Below are 20,598 nucleotides of genomic sequence, written 5' to 3' on the forward strand. Positions count from 1 at the left end.
CGAAGGAATAGCAGCAGAGTCGTCATGCAGTCTTCAGAGCAAGCGTGACGTCGTTCGAAGCGTTACGTCATGCGGAACGGCAAACGAGGAGTATGGCTCAAAACGCGACATGTCCAGTGACGCCTACCCTGAGATATAAAAATGTATGCAGAAACACAATTTATGAGAGTTTCATTGTTAACAAGGCTAGTGATGTTTTTGGAGGATTTGCTCTGATGAGTGTGGAATGCTTTGGGTGAAAAATTCGTGTTTCATTCCGGACCTCATGATCAGCTTGTCCCAGGTTACAGTAACAACCGTCATCAGCAGCCGATTTCTCAGATATTTCTGGCTCGTGTATAGCAGGCAATGCCGAAGGCACTATTCATCGATGCGTATGGTTCCTTGCTCCATTAGAACTGCGAATGGAATCCATTTGAGCAAGCATTAAAATCAGGCAATACCAGTTGTTGGGAGAGTTGGTGCTGACGATGATCCATAACAGCGCGACAGATGGGACAAAGAAGAGGAGACACAACACACAGCGCTGACTCACAACTAAAACGTTTATTGGCTGCCAGCCAGTATAAATACTGGCCTGGTGGCCGGGAAAAGATTACAAGCACGCTTGTCTTGCGTGATATCAAACATCGCCAGTTCATCAGGCACGTGTCAGCATACAAGAGTCATCAGTGCAAAATATCACCCCTACAGCAGGCACGAGATTTCATTCACAATCAAGGTAGCGGGTTTCCTTATCCGACAAGGCTACAGAGGGAGTGCTGATACACTGATCTGAATTCCTAGCTATCAGGTGGGCTTCCATTATTTCCCTAGTTAGCGAGTCGCAGTTCTTACCTAATACAGAGCATTCCTTGTAAAGGGGAAAACAAGTTTTTGAGTCGTCGTTGTCTTCCTCGTCATCGTCATCTTCGTTGTCTTTGCAGTTTCTGCAATGTTTTGCTACGTGGCCTGTGATAGCAACACGAGAGACATTATGTTGGTGCTCCTTTAAGCTTTCGTTAACACATGGGCCAGTTTGGCCGATGTAACATTTGCCACATGACAGAGGTAGAGAGTAGATGACCCCTTCCCGGCAAGGCACGAATTGTTTCGCGTGCCTTATCAAGCAGCTGCGTGGTTCCCTTCCTACTGAATTTACTTTTTTGACCAGGCTAGACAGTCGCTTAGGCGCCGAGGAGACAACTTCGACACCAGCATGTTTCCCAATTTTTCCCAATTCACGCAAGTCAAGCGTGCTTGTATTCTTTTCCCGGCCACCAGGCCAGTATTTATACTGGCTGGCAGCCAATAAACGATTTAGTTGTGAGTCAGCGCTGTGTGTTGTGTCTCCTCTTCTTTGTCCCGTCTGTCGCGCTGTTATGGATCATCAAATCAGGCACATATTAATTACGACGCAGGGTTACTTCTTCGCATGCGTCGCTAATTGCACGGATTTTACGAAAAGTCGAGTGCGTAATTGCATGAAATTCATTGTCCCCGGATGAAGTGGCACACCGTCGCAGGCCGATGAATTACACGCTCGGACTGGGCTTCAACCGCATCAGCGTGGTGGTGGTGGACATCAGGCACGCCGAAGCCCGCGTCGCCAACGCATACGTGCTCAGCGTCTTCAGGCGCGAGCGAGCGTCCAGACACGGCAGCCGCTACTCAGCAGTCTGCGGCCTCAAGCAGGTGAGCTGCGAGCAAGACTTGCACCCTGGGTGCGGCCAGCCGAGTCCAGCGGTGTTGGTGCGGATTCTGCACCGTCTCTCACGCACTTGCTGTTTCTTGCCACCTGCGGATAACCGGCAGCATGTTTTCGTTTCTCTTCTCAATACAGGTACGGAAGGGGGTGTAAGTGCTGAGAGAGAAAACACACAAATGAAATCACTGGGAGCGTGTATTGAAAGGCATACACTGAGAGAGAAGGGTCGTAAAACAGTGCTGCCATTTTGAAAATAAAGAAAGAGCGCGCTGGCAGGAAAATGCTTCTTCGTTTCCAAACAATGCACGAAATGGAGCAGGGATCGCTGCAAGAGAAACCAGTGCGGAAACAAAAGCCTTAGAGGGAGTTTCGAAGAAAACATACAGAAATATGAGTACGCGCACACTTAACGGCTTCGGTCAGACAGATTTCAAAGGGAAATAAAAGAAGTAAGGCGTACTATCTCGATGGAAAGGAACACGAACGACCCGGCGCCAACACGCTCTGCTGTTTCAATTTCTTTGCCCCGCGCTGTTACTTCGGTGACAGCAAAATGACGCTAGACTCGACCATTATACATTCGAGGACGACTCTAACGTCTTTCGCGTACCACCCAGGTAAAAGCGCGATGAAAATAAATTCCAACAGCGGGGCGTGTTGGTGTCGGCCTGTTCGCGATGAAAAGCAATGATGCAAAGAAGGATGCTGCAGCTAACAGCGATCCCGGAGATTTTGCGAGGGGGACGAACACTGCGGGATCAAGGGTATTCCTGCCTTCAACATCGCGTTGTGCGAATGCGAGGAGCACTACCTCGTGGACGCAAGCTATCGTCGCTTTCTGTTCTGCAGAGCTGCGGGCAAGTGATTTACCCCAAAGAGGCGTGCGGTTTGCAAGCGGAGGACACTGAAAAGACTTGGTCGTCAGTGGTTCTCAGAATGGAATCACTCGACGCCTGCCGTTCAGGGTACGAAGACGGTAAGGACGGCTACTGTATGCAGTTCACATGCTTAGAATATTTCATTCCGTTTGAAGGCCTTGTTTTCAAACCAAATAAAACATGCTTAACGAAAGTTCAGAGAAAAGGATGCCACGTCCTTGTACAGGCATGAGAACAAAAAGATTAGCACAAGTGACGCCGCCGCAGCAGTGAAACCACAACGCGCGGCGCCGCGGTTTGTGAACGCTCCTGGCTCTCTCGCTATCAGCGTGCTCGTATACGCGCAGCGCCGAGCTTGGTTATCCTCCGCTCCGGTGGCACGTCACTTGTGCTCATCTTTTTGTTCTCACGGCTGTTGGTATTTATCGCAGCCGCGGCGATTTGGCAATAATGGCACACAGACTGCCATTGTATCTAACTGTACTGTACGTGTCATACCTAAGAGTAGCGGCGTAAATCGTAATTTGCTCATAGGGCGTGTTCTACCATGCCATATCAGTGGCTTCGCTATCCCCACAGGCCGATGGCTGCTTCCTTGCGCCGACTGCGCGAATCCGGACTCCTGCGTTTGGAGCATGGCTCGGTGGGCGCCCTTCCGCTGCCGCTACCCCGTCGTGTCCAACGCCTCCCTGCAGAGTTGCCTGGACGGGAAAAAGGTGAGGGCTCTTCGCGAGCGCTCCGCCAGCTGCCCCGGTGTAGTTCAAGGAACTCCCATATGGCACCTGCGAATCTCCAACTGTTTTGTGACTGAGAATTCCCAGCTGCACTCTTGTGAAATTGCGAATTCACCGAAGAAAACTGACTTGGCGAATTATTAGCACGTGTCTTGACGCAATATTTTGCTGTATGAAAATGGACCACTTTCTGTTTAGCATCGCCGGGCTGGCTTTTAGCTAAGAACATCACGTTTTAAGACCACTTTTGCGCGCGTGGTATATGCACACCGAACACGAATGACACGAGACGGGGGTACAGCGGCGTTTGTCCGCCTTCAAGCGACGCATCACCTGCGAAACAGAGCGCATAACATGATAAACACCAACAGCTACGAAACTACGGTGTGCTGACGAAGTCCTCAGCCGTTCCTCCACCGTTTCTAACGAGTTCTCTAGCCGGGCAATCCGAACGCAGTAGAACGGCAGCTCAGACGGAGCGAGGTCAAACTGCTGCTGTGGTTCACATGTGTCCACATTAGGAAGCCAGCACGACGATGATAGTAAAGCCCTGCAGAAACCAAGCCGGCTTGAACTCAATTCTGCGCGCCCACCTAACTGCGTTTCTAAAGAACAGATACTAGTAAAAAAGATTTCATTTCAGCAGTTACTAACCCTGACTGATCTTTACTACTTTTTTACTAAATGTTTACTACCCTGATCAAGATAGGTAGTAAAAGTAGACGCTTCCTACCTTTTTGCTATAGCTATGGTTTCTAATCAGTACCTGGTTAGTAGCCGTTTCTTTAACCCTGAAATAAAGCCGCAGAAGATAATTGATACAAACTGCGTTAATAGCACGGCTCTGTAATTAAGCATTTCCGTATCGTCGTGCGGTTAGGCAGACTAACCTACGCCTACAATCGCAACTTCATTCTTAAGAGCGGTATCTTAGCTCAAGATGTGAGAGCCACTAGCCCGTTACCGACCGTCAGGTTTACGCAGTGTATACAAAACGGAGGAAGATAAGCTACCTGTGCATGCACACACGGTGCGCGTATCGTGCGTGTGTGGCGCTTCCTGATTTTTGCTGTTCTTGCATACTGAACCTTAATTTGTGTGCGCCGGTCGCGTTGCTTGACGCCATTGTGTCGCATGATTTGTGCCCGTGATTCCCAAAATGTTTAAGCCTAATTGTGCGATTCACGGCCAGCACTCTTTTAGCTCTCACAGCTGTCGGGCAATAGTCAGATTGAACACATAGTTTTTCCCAGTGTACACAGATTTAACAACTCACGCCAACACACCGTACTAAGAACCGAGCAGCATGTGCGAAAACAGCTTCTACTCATTTTCTTAGCGGATACTACTACCTGTACTTGTGACTTCACTAGCCTCTTGCGGCAGTAACTTTCACTACTTCTATCCAGTTACTAAGTGCTTCTGGGACAAGTATTTTGGTTAGTATTTATTTAATGAATTTTCCGAGCTTTTTTTTTTTTCAAGAGGGTGCGCTAAAAAGTATTCCGGCTTGAAATCATGAACCAACTAGCCCTCAAACAAACGCTGCTGATTGACTGACTGACTGATTGATTGATTGATTGATTGATTGATTGATTGATTGATTGATTGATTGCCGCGCCTTCCACCCGTGGGCGCAGCAGCTGCTCTTCCTGGGCGACTCAACCAACCGAGGCGTCATGTACTACGTCCTGATGCGTCTCAACGGCACGCTGGGCGAGTGGCACCGGAGCCACGGCATCGCACTGCACGCGCAGCGACTCAACGGCGGCCGAACCGCAGCGGGCTTCGCCTACTACCCGCACTTCTGGCTGCCGCCCAACCGCCGCCCGACACTGGCCCGCACACTGGCCCGTCTGGCAGACAGGTAGAGAAGCCACTCTTCTTCATGGAACACAAGCAGCCGGTCACCTTATACACGCCAACTGCCTTATCTCGCCCGCCCCATGCTACGCTTGCCTTTCTTGGTATTACCCTTAACGAACATCGTTTGTCATGCCTTAGCACCCTGCCCATCTGTTCTTTTTGATTTCGACTAGGGTGTCATTCCTCCCGCGTTTCGTCCCTGACCCACTCCGCTTTCTTCCGTTCTCTTGGCGTTACTCCTGTCCATGGCTCGCTGCGCTGTCTTCTATTGAGGTCCCACGCTTTTCGTGAGCCTCCACGTCTCTGCCCTACTGGCGATTTTCACGAGGGGGCGCCTCAGTTTATCCATGGATAGTATGGCAGCGGTACGGAGAAGTGCTTCTGGGCACAGCATTGTATGTTTGTTTAAAATTTTCATGATAACCTGGCACTTTTTGTCGGTCTTGGCGACCTCGAGTGACCCAGTCTTTCTTTGCTTGACGGTGAAAAAAGACTCAGCGAGACACAAGGAAGATATCGCTTTCTGGTGCGTGAAAACCACTGACGTGAATGCGGAGTGGGGGAGGGGGCACTTTGAAGACAGTATAAAGTCAGTGCCATCGGAGACTCGTACAACGGCTGACTGACAAAACTATAGAAGCGTAGTGTATTGCAATTAGCACCACACGCAGGCAATACTCGGCGACTGTCATGTGGCTTGCGTGGATACCAAGGTAGATCCAATACACTGTAGCGCAGCAAAAGACGAGGACACAAGAGACGAGAGACGAACACCACGAGCGCTAACTTCCAACAAATTTTATTCTCCTGAAGCATCACATTTATACAACAGAAAACAGTAATCACACGTGCGAACAGTATCGATTTCTTAGAAAAACGAGCTCTTTATCTGAGAGGAGAATGGAAGGTGTGCTTACACACGAGCATCCTGACCTATTTATCTTTTCGGCTTCAAAGGTAGAAACGGTCGCACGAGTTCTAGCTTTTAAAGCTGCGCCAGCTTTGTGTTTTTTCGTGCTCATAAATTTGAATGACCGCGTGCTACTTTAGACACGAATGTAGGTTTTTATTCTCGTGTACAGGTCTGAAGCGAGAACGATATGAGGTCCCCTTTCCCCTGCACTATACTCATCTCGACGCAATTAACCGCGTCTTGCGCTCTCAGTTTGTTTGTAAGCCGTAGATGCAAGGCATGTGATGAATACTATATGCTTCCAGTCACAGCGAAGGCAGGGAGTCCTGACTAAGTGCAAAAAGGGAATAATAACTGAGTGGATGTTGAGCAAATCGTAGAAAATTACTGTTACCGTCCGAGACTGTCGAACAGTTCTTTAGTTTCCTGCATATTAACTTAAGACCCACCATTCTGCTTTGCCTGTCCAGGTCCTTTCGAACATGTTTTGCAATTATCCCCTGAGTGACTTAGCATAGCAAGGCATTGTCATCAGCGAATCGCGGATTACTAAGCTATTCTCCGTTAACTCTTATTCCCATGGCTGTGCCCAATCCAGACCTCCGTATACCTCCTGTAAACCCGCGGTGAATACTATAGGAGAGATTGTGTCTCTCTGCCTCACAACATTCCTTATCAGGATTTCATTACTTCATTTATCCTCTATGGAGGACTATGAAGGCTGTTCAGTCGCTATAAATACTTTTCAGTATTTTTATATACGCCTCTCCAACACCCTGGTTCCGCGATGCCCGCGCGACTGTTGTGGTTTCGCCTAAGTCAAATGCCACCTGGCAATATCCTAAAGCTATATACAGAGGTTGGTTATATTCTGCGCATTTATCTGTCACCTTACTGGCGATGAGGGATATATATGATCTATGGTCGAGTGGCCATTACGAAAGCCAGCCTGGTTTTAGTCTTTGCCTTTGCAGGAAGGCTGAAGGCAGGGAGAGAAATTATTCATGCGTGAGCAGTATTTCTTTCTTGAAAACCTTGCAGCATGCCGCCGCTGGATAACAGTGCATCGACAGTACTGGTGGTTGGCGGTGTGCAATGGCTCAACGTCAAGCAGCTGTCATCGTTGACGACAGCTCTGAAGAGGTGCGTCACTTCAAGAGGCATTCAGTCGCGCATCTGCTCGAAGGAGACAACATTCAAATAACATTTTAAATACCAGGCATTATCAGTTGGCCATTAGCGTTTACCTGAGACACCATACCGCGTGGCTCTGAAGCTTCTTGTTTCAAAGTTCCGTTCTTTGCTTGCGATCATAGCCGTCACGATGACGAGCTCTTAGTTGCTCGCATAAGCCACTTACACATACAAGATTATAATTCACTTAGTAGTCGCCTTTAGGATAAAACTAGGTCTGTTTCTATATAGACACCGTTCCGGGGTCACCGTGAACCTCTCCTCACCGCAGCCCCCGGATGTTTATGCTTGAAGCACCGGCCTCCTCGGCGCGGCAGGCACGCGAAATAAAGGATCAGTTTTCACCGCTGCTCGGCGGTGGCCGTAACGTTTCGCTCTGTACTCTTTCACGCGCGTCTCTCTATAGCGACGCATCTCCCGCCCCTATCGTCTCTAACGCGTTCGTGTGCAGATGTCCTCACTACACTGCTCCTCGCTTACCTTGCGCGGAGCGTGTTGAAGTGTGCGATCCGCACCAACTCATGATGAATGTTTTCGCTAATCGCTCAATTTTAGCTGCTTCACCTCACTGTTGTATGCCACGATATTATACAAACTAAGTGGTGTAATGTTTATTGCAGCCTTGGTCTAGATAAAGCCAAGATCATAATAAAGACATTCGGATCTGGCTTCCACCTGAGGGCAGAAGGAGGTCAGCCAATGAACTTGGTAAGTTTCGGCTATCGAGCGCGGAGAACGTGCTCTTAATGCAAGCCAGCGACAAAGCGGGATACTCGTAAGAAAAAAAAACATTTATCTGTACGCATGTTCACCACCACGTGCCGTCACTCTTCAATTTGTTTTTGCTTCGTTTTTCCTTTCCTCGTGCATGTACTTCCTTGTATTGAAATACGTTCGCATACTAGCAAGATTAACAGCGCAAATCTTTCCATGGCGTGCAGCCTTACGCAGGCTAAAAGAGACTGTGGTGGGCCAGGTGTGTTTCCAACGCTCCGTTTAAGCGCTTCGTTTTAGCTACGCATCTGCATCGTGTATGTTGACCGCCCCCTTCAGCGGCATGACGGCGGAGAGAAATGTCGCCTCGCCTGAAGTATTTTTTTCTTCCTTCCATTACTTCTCCAGAGAAGCCAGGAGAAGCTGGGCCGCACCAACCGCGAGCTCGTTCGCCGAGCCGTTGAGCTTGGCATGGAGGTGGTCGACACGTTCAACATGACTTCGGCGCGGTTCATGGACTTCACGCAAGGCAGTTGCGCGTGCCATTTTCACAAGGTATGTGGGCGTTTGAATAGGTGTGCGCAAAGGGGGGTGGCGAGGGAGGGGGGCAAATATTTAAAGGGGGCGCCAAATTTGCCCTATACCTTCTAGTCTGTCAGACCTGTACTGTCGTTGTTTAAGGGGCAGTTATGGCCATGCGGGCTTTCTGACAATGCTGATAAAAACTACTGCTCAACAAAATTTTGCATACGTTTAAATTCCACCCCACTGAAATAAGTGTTTTATAGCCATTCGTTATACTTGCGCTGTGTCTTGACCGTAGGGGCCGCTGTGGGAGGGGATTGGGGAGGGGGGGGGGGGGGGGGGCGGCGCAGCGGTTAAACTTCGTTCCCGGTAATGGGGAACACTGCGCACGCCTACGGGCGTTTGCAAGCGTGTAACCCCTCATGTAAAACCCCTACCTAAGGGCATTTGAGGAATAGCAAATAAATAAATAAATAAATAAATAAATAAATAAATAAATAAATAAATAAATAAATAAATAAGCAAGTGTGCCTCAGTATATGGCATTCATCCATCTAAATCTATACTTTCAGCTTTAGGTTTCCCATGCTAACGTGTTTTCTGGCTTTATTCATATTTTCTATTTAACACTACCCGAAACATTAACCAACGTGAAAACGTGGGCACATCAGAATTACGGAGGCTGGCTCGACCGATATGAAGTCGACAACTTTTGAGAGCCCACGGTGCTACGCATAGCAGAGACCTAAGTGTGTGTGATTAATGATTTACCTCCATCCTCGAGAAGAGCCCCATGTGATCGGGGTCTTTATTCTGGCGCTTCTAGCTCCAGCTTCCCTCAAACGCCGCACATTGCTTGCGGACGTATGAATTCCACACATTGCTACCTGCACCGTTAGCAGAGAGCTCTGATGCGCCCTGATTGTGTTTCCTGCATGAGTGATCGCAAGCTGCGTCGCTCATTTAATTTTGACAATTTTAACTAATTGAAGAAATCTCGGTGCTGTCAAAAACCTAACCGGAGTCAACAACCAGCTTTATTTCCTCGTCAGCATTGTTTGTGCTGTTTACACAGACAAAAATAACACTTCGTTTGGCGTCCCTGTGCTCAGCATCACCAACTGCATCTCTACGATGCACGCAGAGCGCGGCGGTCTCCTGTCGCGGCGGGGCGAATTCTCCCGACCTGCAAGTCTGTGATTCCGAGGACAGATGGCGCGCGCGGTCTATCTCGCTTCGGTGTGGCAAAAGAACCCACCTGCAAGCCTGTACGGGGGCGCGGAAGTGGTGGGATGACTACAGTTACTATATGAGTACCTAGAGTTCCGCGTAGCTCTGCCCACTTGCCGCAGAAAGCATCCAAGTTATGCAGCGAAGCCGCACATCGTGTTTGCAGGAGACGCTATGCGGTGCAACTCGGACGGGGAAATCATCGAGCGATTAGCTTCGGCAATCCCATTCCCTGTATTTGGCCGTGGACGCTGCTGATTTGTGTATTTATATCGAGTAAAAGGCTCGGAAATCTTGCCTCGCTTTACAGCTTTGCAGCATAACTTGGATGCTTTCTGCGACATACCTAAGCGCAACTCTAGGTACTCGTACACGGTTTTGTCGTTTACGAACAAACATGGGTGCTGATGGCGATAAAAGCACTTCCGATATCAATGGCACGGCGTTTGGAAAAGGTATGCACCTTTGCAGGCGACGCGTGTCGCGCTGGTTTTGGTAAGGCATTCCGCAAAGGGTTGGTAAGGCGCCGGTGCAGGTGACGCGCCAGCTCTCGATGCTTCCCTTTTTCCACGGGTTAATTTCTAGTCACAAAAAACGTGCCCTCTTCAAACAAGTGGGCTAAATCGCAGTGTTGCCAGAACAAAAACGTTCGACAAAAATGTGCACGCAGTAAACTCTAGGAGTGAATTCTGGATGCTATTATTGGGACATAAATAACTCCAGGGTCGCGCGGAGTATAAATTGTGTCAGTGCAATAAAATTTTCCTTCAATTCATAGTCAGCGCTCGTATTTGTGTCTCTTCCTTATCGTCCCGTATGTCGCGCTGTTATTTATGGGTCATGAACCAACTGGCGCGGCTAATTCCACTCTTGGATTATTGGCATGTTCCTCTGTGAGACCCAGCCTCCTGAAGTGAGTGGTGCCTTAAAGCCAAACCATTTATTATTCTGTTTATCTAGCAACGTGTTGTACATCTGAGTATAGGAATTTTAAAATTCTTCTAAGCGAGCGAAGCATTACAGCAAAAGGAAACGCGCTATGTATATATGCAGGGTAAAGCTTTTAATCTTTAGAGCGTTGTGGGCTGGGCTTGATGGATACAGTATAACCAGATAACGGTCATTGATTTGGGATTAATTAGCCGATGTTCATTCATTAACTTTTTGATTATTCACCTCACGTTGTATGCTGCATTTTCAGTCTTGAACACAGTATCGATTTGAGACGTCTAATGTACAGAACTTGCCAAAGTGCAATAGAGTTGAGCTATTCATCAGCCAATTCCCTTATTTTTCTCGCCGAATTCAAAAACTAGGCTCTCAGGATGTTCCGGAACTGTGCACGGGCTGTGAAAAAAAAAACAGAGAATGAATTGATGAATGTCGCAAGACCTATTGCACTTTCGCAAGTTATGTAAATTGGATTATCTGGAATCACTGCACCCTTCAAGATTACCAATAAGGTGGCGGTTTGGGCTTGTTAGCCTCGTGTGTGTGGTCGGTTAGCGCTCGAGTGTGTTATTTCATGTCGTTGTCTGCTGTTGCGCTATTTTATACGTCATTGAAGATTACAATGACAACATGCAGCATAAAGTGAATGATCAATAGGTTAATTAATAAATTTTGAATAATTAGACGCATAACCGTAACCCCTATCCCGTTATATTGCGTTCACCAAGCCGAGTACGCATTCAGTGAAGGCAGCGTCCACGTGACCACCACCGTCATTTTTTAAAACGCTCTAAACATTAAAAATAATCACCCTCTGTATATACAACCTTAGCAAACAGCATGTCGAGTTCACCACCGCGAGCTTCTTGTTTATTTTTCTACCTTGAAGCATACACCAAAGCAACTGATACAAGTGCAAACCTACAACACGTTCTGTTTTTCTTTAACCGGTGTGTAAGACAGATCGCATCTTTTATGTGTTACGCGCGGTATTCTGCTGTGTCTGGTGTGCGATTGAGTCCTCTTCGCAAAAGCTTGGAAGCCTGTTCTTTGGTCGCACCGGCTGCTGGGCGCTCATTTAGCACGTTCGATCGGGCATTGGCGAATTTCGATTGTGTTATCGTTGCTTTCTGGAACTGCCGGGGGACCGACCTATGGTCGTACTGTGCTGTGAACGTGTTCGAGTGAGTGCTGCTGTCCGCTGCAGCCTTCCGATGCGGGCCTAAACAACTCCCTTCTTTTTCGCGCCAGGTCGTCAGCGATTCCCTAACAACGTACCGCGTCGAAGGCCCCGTGAACCAGGCGTACGGCGACATCCTGCTGAGCCGTCTCTGTCAGCAGGGGAAGGCAGGACCGACGTGAGCAAGCATCCTGTAGCGTCCGGGCGAAACGGAAGCCAGCTCACACAGATCAGCCCACTGTGCACCGGGGAGGCCCCGCCATCGATACAAGTGTCGAGCTGAGGACGTATACCAGCTACATCCACCGATCCCGCAATGGAAGCAGTCGGCTAAATGGTCCAGCGTTCAGCAATAACTTCCATAGCAACTCTGTCGTCCGCGTGTGATATATATATGTCGTCCACAAGGTTACAATGGCCACGGTTTACACGAGTATTTCTTTTAGCTCCGCCTTGTGTTTTACTCCGCAGAAGCTACATCAGCTCTGCCGTGACGCAAAATTCTAACGGTTTCCATCATCACGTTTCGTATGGCACACAGTGAAACGTACCGAGCATGTCGGTGGCGTCATATGCAAGACAGTGCCGGCATTTCAAGGCCAGGAAGCCTGGAATTGCAGTTTGCACGGCTGCCTCCACGTGCCGCGTGGAGCTGCCTGCCACTGAATTTCGAGGAGGAAGGGTCTCCAGTTTTCTCAAAATGTAAACGCGCTTAAAGAATTGCCGTGAGCACGGCGCAGTTCATTGCTGGCGGCCAACAGATGACGATAGCTGCTGAATGTCCAGGAAAACTGTGCATGAGTTCAGATTTGCAGGGGTGCGTGAATATTGCTTTTAAGGCGAAAGCTTTTCTTGGCTCATGACTAAAGTTGACGTGGACGGAAGTTGTAGAGAGAGGCTGTCCGCAAAAGTGTCCGCGCTTGTATGATAATCAATAAGAAAGGAAAATTGGGTCAAGGTGGGAATCAAACCCGGCCCTTCGGCGGGCAAGACGAGGACGCTGCCATTCCGCCACTGCAGTTTTGTTATTTTTTTCCATACTTCGACAAAGCACTACAAAAACTACAGGGACACTTCTACGTTTGAAGCTGAATAAAGGCACATCTAGTTAATGCACAGTTCTTAAAAACATATCTTCGAGATATGTACTGAGGCCTACATGAGTATTTATGAGCACTTTAATTACAGATGTCGCAATCAAGCCAGCAAAAAATTTCCTCCGTGCTTGGAATGCAGTCGCAGCGCCGTCATGCGGCACCCACTGAAAACCCACCTCTCAATGTACGGCGCTTGCCCAGCAGATGTCGCAAGTGGCGGGAAGCACACAGCTTGCGCACTTCTTCACGCAAAGAGACTTAAGTGTATATCTCATAATTTTTTTTTCGAAACCGAATCCATCACAAATCGAATATTTGTGTGAATATTCGCACAAAACGACTGCTTGATCGAAACAGTGAAGTAGGCTAGCGGCGGCACTACATAAATCACGCAGTTAAAACCGCAGCTGTCGCAAGACGCCATACGGACCTCCTGTAGAGGACACAAGTAACTCTATTAACTCTGTGACCGTCATGTTATAGGCCTAGGAAAATTACCTTGTGCTACTGATGACGGCAGCGGATGATGTAGCACAGCGCCACATCTCATCAGATGAGAGGGACGAGTTTGATCCATGGCCTCCGATATCGGGCATGCAGGCAAGGTTTTCTAAGCATGGCTGTCCCCTGTCCCGTCGCTCAGCCTTGAAGGGGAGCATTACGAACAGCTCCACACCAACGGAGCATGCGCGGCGCTGAACCCGCTTTCCCGCTGTAACATTCCTTTCCTCACAGACAGATCGCGGCAGCATGCTGTGCGGTGTCGGAGCGGGCCCTGTTTTTGAAAACTCGTTAAAAAAAAAAACTACACCGTGCACTATTCGAAGTTTGCGACATTATTCGAAACCTATTCGAAAACTTGAGAAGGGCTTCATTTCGAATAACTTTGAACATGCACTACGTGATTCGTTGAGGTAATCGAACAGAAAAATATTCGAATACTTATTCTAGCATTTCGAATACTTGCGCTCGCCGTCTTTGTAAATACATTTATTTGCCACACTGTGCTTATAAAATGATATGTAGCTCGTTGAAAAAAAAAGCAAGTTAAATTTCCTATTTGTTGTCTGTACTTGCTAATCACCATATTTGCACATTAAAAGCCAGCGTGGTTCTTTCAGGTTTCGGAGGCAGAAAGAGCAGTTAGAAAGAATAGCTACAGTTTCCCGGCGCGCGCCATAGACTACGCTGCGTGTGAAATAGAGTACACCTTCCTCAGAATTAAATCGCTCACCGCTAACGCGCAACTTGCATTACTGAGGCCGAACATCGGGCCTCTTGTCATTGTGACTGCAGCGAAACCTCAGGCTTGCATGGTGCGTGGCTGCTAATTAGTCTTCCTTTTCTCAAACAACGTCCTGACTGCAACTGCTTGAGCGCGTTTCCCCTGCTGAACCGTACCGCTGTCCTCTTTGAGGGCAGAGTTCATCTTCAGCTTCAGTGTTCACATCGCCCTCTTGATCCTGTCTTCAGCAAGAGCTGTTAAGGCCAGGTGTCCCGTTTATGTGGCATCGTTTCGTTGCAGTAAAGTGCAACGTGTCACGCTGAGCGGTTAGAATGGAGTCCCGTCCCATTTGACGTCACTGATTGGCCGGAACATCTTGACGTCACGAGTGATGTCATTATATTCTATGTGGATGGACATGGGTAAGTGACCGCGTGTGACAATGCGTGTTTATTAAAGAGCTTTGCTGGACGCTCCGACTGGAAGCAACATTTTGCACTGCCCCATCTGTCGCTGAATTTCGCATTAGCACAAGAGCAAACGTTCGGTGAATTTATCAATGCTTCGACTTTGACCTTGAAACAATTAACAGCGCGATGAAACAAAGGGACAACAGGAGAAGCGCTGACTACAGTCTGTATTATTGCAACAAGCAGCCGTCGCGGTGGCTCAGTGGTTAAGGTGCTCGGCTGCTGACCCCATCGAAGATGCGGGTTCGAGTCCCGCCCAGCAGTCGCATTCAGATGGAGACGAAATGCTAGAGGCCCGCTTATTGGGGCCATATATCTACGCGTTAAAGAACCCTAGATGGTCGAAGAACTGCAAAGCATGACCAATGCTTTAGACAGGCAGAGCAGAACAGTGGGTCCAAAAATTAATACACAGAAAACCAAAGTAATGTTCAATCTTCTCGGAAGGGAACAGCAGTTTACGATTAGTAGCTAGGCGCTGGAAGCACTGACCACAGATTCGAATCACGACAGCGAAAAAAACTAGAATAAGAACGGGGTGGAGCGAATATGGCAGGTTCCCTCCGATCATGAACGGAAGTTTACCAACGTCCCTCAAGTGAATACTATATAACAGCTGTATCCTACCGGTACTCACCTATGGAGCGGAAACGTTGAGGCTAACGAAAGGGGTTCAGCTTAAGGACAACGCAACGCGCTATGGGAAAAAAATGACAGGCGTAATGTTAAAGGATAGGAAGAGGGCAGGGTGGTTCAGGGAACAAATTCGGGTTAATGACATCGTATATACAGTCAAAATCAAGCAGGATTAAGGAATGGGCTTGTGCACGCTATAGTGCGAACGGAGGATAGCCGATGGTCGACGTTAATGGCAACGGACTGAATACCAAAAAAAGGCGAGAGTAACAGCTGAAAATAAGGTTGGCGGGTGAGATAAAGAAGTTTGCGGTGATATGGTGGCCGCAGTTGACACAGGACAGGGTTAATGGAGAGGTATGGAAGAGGCCTTTGTCCTACAGTGCGCATAGTCAGGATGATGATCATGATGATGGGAAGGGGAAAGGAAATGGAAAAATTGAAAATTAGTTTTTGGGGAAAGAAAATGACGCAGTATCTCTCTCACATATCTGCGGACACCTGAACCGCGCCGTAAGGGAAGGAATAAAGGAGGGAGTGAAAAAAGACCAGAAGAAAGAGGTGGCGGAGTGGAGGGGCTCCAGAATAATTTTGACCACCAGGAGATCTTTAACTTGCACTGATATCCCACAGCACACGGGCGCCTTTACGTTTCGCCTCCATCGAAACGCGGCCGTCACGGTCGGGTTCGAACTTGGGAAATGGCGAAGTATCTGGCTTCTTGGCGGACACCTCAACCGCGCCGTGTTTCGATGGAGGCGAAACGCAAAAAGCGCCCGTGTGCTGTCCGATGTTTGTGCACGTTAAAGATCCCAAGGTGGCCGAAATTATTCCGGAGCCCTCCTCTACGGCCCCCCATTCCCCTTTTCTTCTTTCCCCCCGTCTTTTATCCCTTCCACTGTGGCACGGAAATGGCGCGGTAGCTGTCTTCTTGGTGGACCCCTCAACCGCGCCGCAGGGGAAGCGATAAAGGGCGGAGTGAAAGAAGAGAGAAAGAGGGGCCGTCCTCTTTTTCAACCATCTTGGTATCTTTAACGTGAACTAACACCGCACACCACGCTGGCGCCTTTTGCGTATCGCCTCCATCGAAACACAGCCGCCGTGGCCGAGTTTGAACCCGGGAACTCCGGCTTAGTAGCCGAGCGCTCTAACCACTGAGCCACCGCGGCGGGTTCGTGAGGTCACAAGAAACGCGTGCAAAAACACGTGCAGAAGCTAGATTGTCAAACACGCAAGGAGCCGTGGGTGTTCCGGCAAGCTGCGTATGGGGAAGTAGTGAGCAGCTCGTCCGATCGTTTCTTCGCCGTCCTCATTTTTTTCGCCCTAATGTTTCGAAACGAAAAATAAAAAGTAAACACAGCAGGCGTCCGCTCAACTGATACTGAAATGCAGTGTGATCGTGACGTATTGCGCGAGATCGTTCGACGCACAGGCCCCGTCAAAAGTATACAGCCCAAGGGGTTTGCTTCTAAGCTGTTCAGCGGGAGCTTCCTACCGTATCGAGCAGCAGAAAGCTTGGGGGATCGAGGAAGCGGTGCCATTCTTCTTTCGAGAGATTACGCTCGCTGAGGATGCATAGCGAAGCATGCAGCAGGCCTCACAAGCAAATCAATTGGGCTGTATACTTCTGACGGGGGGTGTACGTGCTTCGAAACAGTGCTTTTCGCGTGAAGACTAGGCGATTTTGCACTACCTTGGCTCAATGCGCCTTACGTCTTGAGACGGTGTGCAATGTCTGCCATGATAAAAGTCAAGTGTTGTGCTGACAAGACCTACGACGCAGCATCCGCTGAATACTTTGGTTGCATTTTTTAATTTCATTTCATTTACTTTCCGATTGTCACACGTTCCAAGTGAGGCCGGTAGAGCTTATGCAAGGAATGTGGACGCTGATGCTTTCATAAGCATCTATGTAGACATTTTCCGCGCACTACGGGCCAAGCACACAAATAACTATCACACAAGCAGCGAACGAACGCGTACAACAGAAGCGCATGCGAGAACGGACAAGAACACGTGCGAGGGAGGCTATGAACGCGTCATCAACTTACGCAGCAGAAACTCTCTGCCCGTTCCAAAGCGATAAAAAGTTGTAACCTTGTCAACAAGTCTCGCTTTGATCACCTTGTATTGCGCACCGATAAGCGGATAGAATGCATCTCTTGTATGGTGTCTTTTATATGCAGGATGCTTCACCTAAGTCTCAAAGCAAGTTTTAAAGGTCGGTTTTTTGAGTTCGAAGAACACTTTTTTCTTCGTAGTACCATAACTTCCAGCAGGACGTCATCAGTCAAGCCCTTGCTGCTGCTGTGTTCCTAGGGATTCCGGCCGACGGCTAGGGGCGACGGGGGAGATGCACTTCTCTCCTGGCGTTCCTTGACTGGGCTTTCGTTAAAGTTGTTTCTCTCTCTCTCTCTCTCTCTCGTCGTAGCTTTATCAGCGATGTAGTACACCAGAACACAACTAAGATGTGCTGACTCTCAGGCTGGTTAACTAACATTCAATAGCTAACTTTCTAACTACGACTGTTAGCGCCGTCGTTTATTCAGAGGCTTGTAGCCCCCCATAAGTAATATCCATACCAGTTTTTAGAATATAGAGAATGCCATTGTCGTCGCCGCTGCAGCGCAATGCATTTTGGCTGAAAGCGAAGCCGCGTGGCTGGAGAGAGCCCAGGCCATGCCTACGAGCGCGCACCACTGCGCGGGTGCCATGTGCTCCTTTTGCAGCGCCCGACTGGGAGTGGCGAGCGCCCGAAGAGCACGTGACAGGCGCGCCAATAGGTGACGCGGAGAAAACGCGGCGAAGCAAGCCGAGCGTGCTATCGCTCGCACACCATTCTGCCCTACAACATATGACTACTATTTAAGGAATACCCTTCCCTGTACCACACCACCTAAGCGCGCCAACTCAACTCTATCCACCACACCATGCACACCCAATGGGAAGCTGTGCTGTCCGGCTCGGACCTGGATGACCAGCGAAACGTGGTAGACCAGCCCAAGCTGGAGGCCTGGACTGAGGGCCCCGCCTGGACGGAGCAAAGTTCTGATTGAACGAACTTAATGTCTGACATCATCTAACGCTAACATCATCTTAATCCACAAGAAAGGGGCATCAAGCACTCCGTTGCCTACAAACTACTCACTACGGAAATCGCTGATGAAGCCACGGCAACCATAGACTCCAGTCAGCCATATGACCAAGCGGGCTTTCGTAACGGCTACTCGACAATAGACCATATTCACACTACCAATCAGGTGATAGGGAAATGCGCAACATATAACCAACCCCTATATATAGCCTTCATATATTACGAGATATAATTTGACTCAGTCGAAACCTCAGCAGTTACGCAAGCATTACGGAATCAGGCTGTAGGTGAACCGTATGTAAAAATACCGGAATATATCTAAATTACTGCACAGCTGCTACAGTCCTCATAAAGTCAGCAATAAAATTCCAAAAAGAAAAGGTGCCAGGCAGGAAGATATGATCTCGCCAATCTTATTCACTGCCTGTTTACAAGAGGTACTCAGGAGCCTGAATTGGTAACAGTTGAGGTAAGAGTTAAAGGAGAACACCTTAGTAAGGTGCGATGACATTCCCTTGCTAAGTCAATCAGAGAGTGAATCGCAAAGCATCCTCATTGACCTAGGCAGGCAGAGAGAAAAGGTGGGTCTAAAAGTTTACATGGAGAAAATCAAGGTAATGTTGAAAAGTCCCGAAAGAGAACAACAGTTTACGATTGGTAGCGAGGCGTTGGAAGTGAAGGGAATGCGTGTACTCGGAATGAAATGACTATAGGGATAAGAATGGTTCGGTTTTGGTTTTATGGGTTTTTACGTCCCAAAGCGACTCAGGCTATCAGAGACGCCGTAGTGAAGGGCTCCGGAAATTTTGACCACCTGTGGTTCTTTAACGTGAACTGGCATTGCACAGTACACGGGCCTCTAGAATCTCACCTCCATCGAAATGCGACCCCCGCGGCCGAGATCGAACCCGCGTCTTTCGGGTCAGCAGCCGAGCGCCATAACCACTGAGCCACCGTTGCGGCAAGAATGCGGTGGAGTGCATGTGGCAGGTTGCCTCAGATCATGAATGGCAGTTCAGAGTGCCCCTCAAGAGAAGATTATATAACAGGTGACAAATCGGAAGCTTTGGCGAGTCATCATTACCGGAACAGCGCAGAGACGTGAAAAAGTGATAACATTTGAATTTATTGGGTTATTGGCACTGCTTAAATGCTGTTGCAAACGTTCTTGGCTGAAAATACTCAAAAAGTGAAATGAACCCTGTATGGCCACGGTGACATGTGAAGGACTATGCGCATTTCTCCTTCTCCATCATTTAGAACACGACTTCCTTCTCGGGCAGTTCTATGGAGGTGATGTTTACGCATTTGTCTTGATGTATGTGAATATCGTTGACCTCGATTATTTGTCTTGCCGTTTTGTTGCGACTTTCTGTTAGAATCTTGCAGTGACTGATAATTGAACAGCATGCTGTCTCCTTTTGTTTTGTTTTTTTCAACTGTGTAGTCTCTGCAGTTAATGGCCTGATGACCGTTCTCAGAAGCGCTCACGTTGTAATTGTGTTCCTTTAGATGGTCACTGGGGCATCTGCCTTCTGGTCCGTGTAGAGCTGGCCACAGGACAATGGAACGCTGTGCACGACCTCGCTATAGCGCAAGGCACAAATCTGTTTTGGTGCTCCTTCGCGCAGCCCGCGTTTCTAGTATTGCCGGAGCTTACAGCTTGGCATGGATTTGAATGCTTTTCGGGTGAATTCGATCGATGCCTCAGAAGCACAGGCACTGGGGCATTCAAAACGTTTTCTGTAAATGTTTTTCTGGATGATCCTTGTAAGCTTGCGTCCCACTTAGGTGAGGTAGTTAAATAAAATGTTGAATCACATAAGAACGGCAGCGCGTCGAGTACAGTTTGCACGAGAACCGCTAAGACATTCATGGCCAAGCTGTGAATCAAGCAAAGCAGGAAGAACAAGACACTGGAGACACGGACGAGCACTCGAAAGAGGTTGTTTCAGTAAAACCCGCATAGACGACGACCGACAGAAACATCGGCCGCGATTGTGTGCTTCCATCCACAGCACTTTAATTGCATCGAAAAAACACTGCCTTCAGCATCACTATGATCATACAGGACTTGGAGCAACGTGCAGCAGGCCTGCTGGTAAATATACGCTGTTTTATTGGTGGCAGGTTATCACCCCGTGTTCAGGCTAATTTTTATTAGCGCCCCTTCCGATAGAAAAGCATTGCCCACTATACGCCGA

General features: G+C 48.5%; 1 protein-coding gene and 1 long non-coding RNA gene across 9 annotated transcripts in view; one reads left to right on the forward strand and one right to left on the reverse strand.

Moving 5' to 3' along the window:
- LOC144098278 (cadherin-like and PC-esterase domain-containing protein 1) overlaps positions 1–14,691 on the forward strand; it is a 74,715-nt gene extending 60,024 nt beyond the window's left edge. For 2 of the 4 annotated variants that reach the window (XM_077630786.1, XM_077630789.1), the window contains exons 19-26: positions 1,506–1,674; positions 2,537–2,663; positions 3,145–3,281; positions 4,940–5,166; positions 7,120–7,221; positions 7,893–7,980; positions 8,395–8,541; positions 11,944–14,691. In XM_077630786.1, the coding sequence (XP_077486912.1) occupies positions 1,506–1,674; positions 2,537–2,663; positions 3,145–3,281; positions 4,940–5,166; positions 7,120–7,221; positions 7,893–7,980; positions 8,395–8,541; positions 11,944–12,054 (1,108 nt within the window). In that variant the 3' untranslated portion in view covers positions 12,055–14,691. The remainder of the gene's footprint in view (positions 1–1,505; positions 1,675–2,536; positions 2,664–3,144; positions 3,282–4,939; positions 5,167–7,119; positions 7,222–7,892; positions 7,981–8,394; positions 8,542–11,943) is intronic. The other 2 variants (XM_077630788.1, XM_077630787.1) reach the window with 2 other exon arrangements.
- The window catches only part of LOC144098283 (uncharacterized), an 854,931-nt gene that overhangs the window by 51,091 nt on the left and 783,242 nt on the right, over positions 1–20,598 (reverse strand). The gene's annotated exons all lie outside the window — the stretch shown is intronic.

Source organism: Amblyomma americanum, chromosome 7 (assembly GCF_052857255.1).
Source record: "Amblyomma americanum isolate KBUSLIRL-KWMA chromosome 7, ASM5285725v1, whole genome shotgun sequence".
NCBI lineage: Eukaryota > Metazoa > Arthropoda > Arachnida > Ixodida > Ixodidae > Amblyomma > Amblyomma americanum.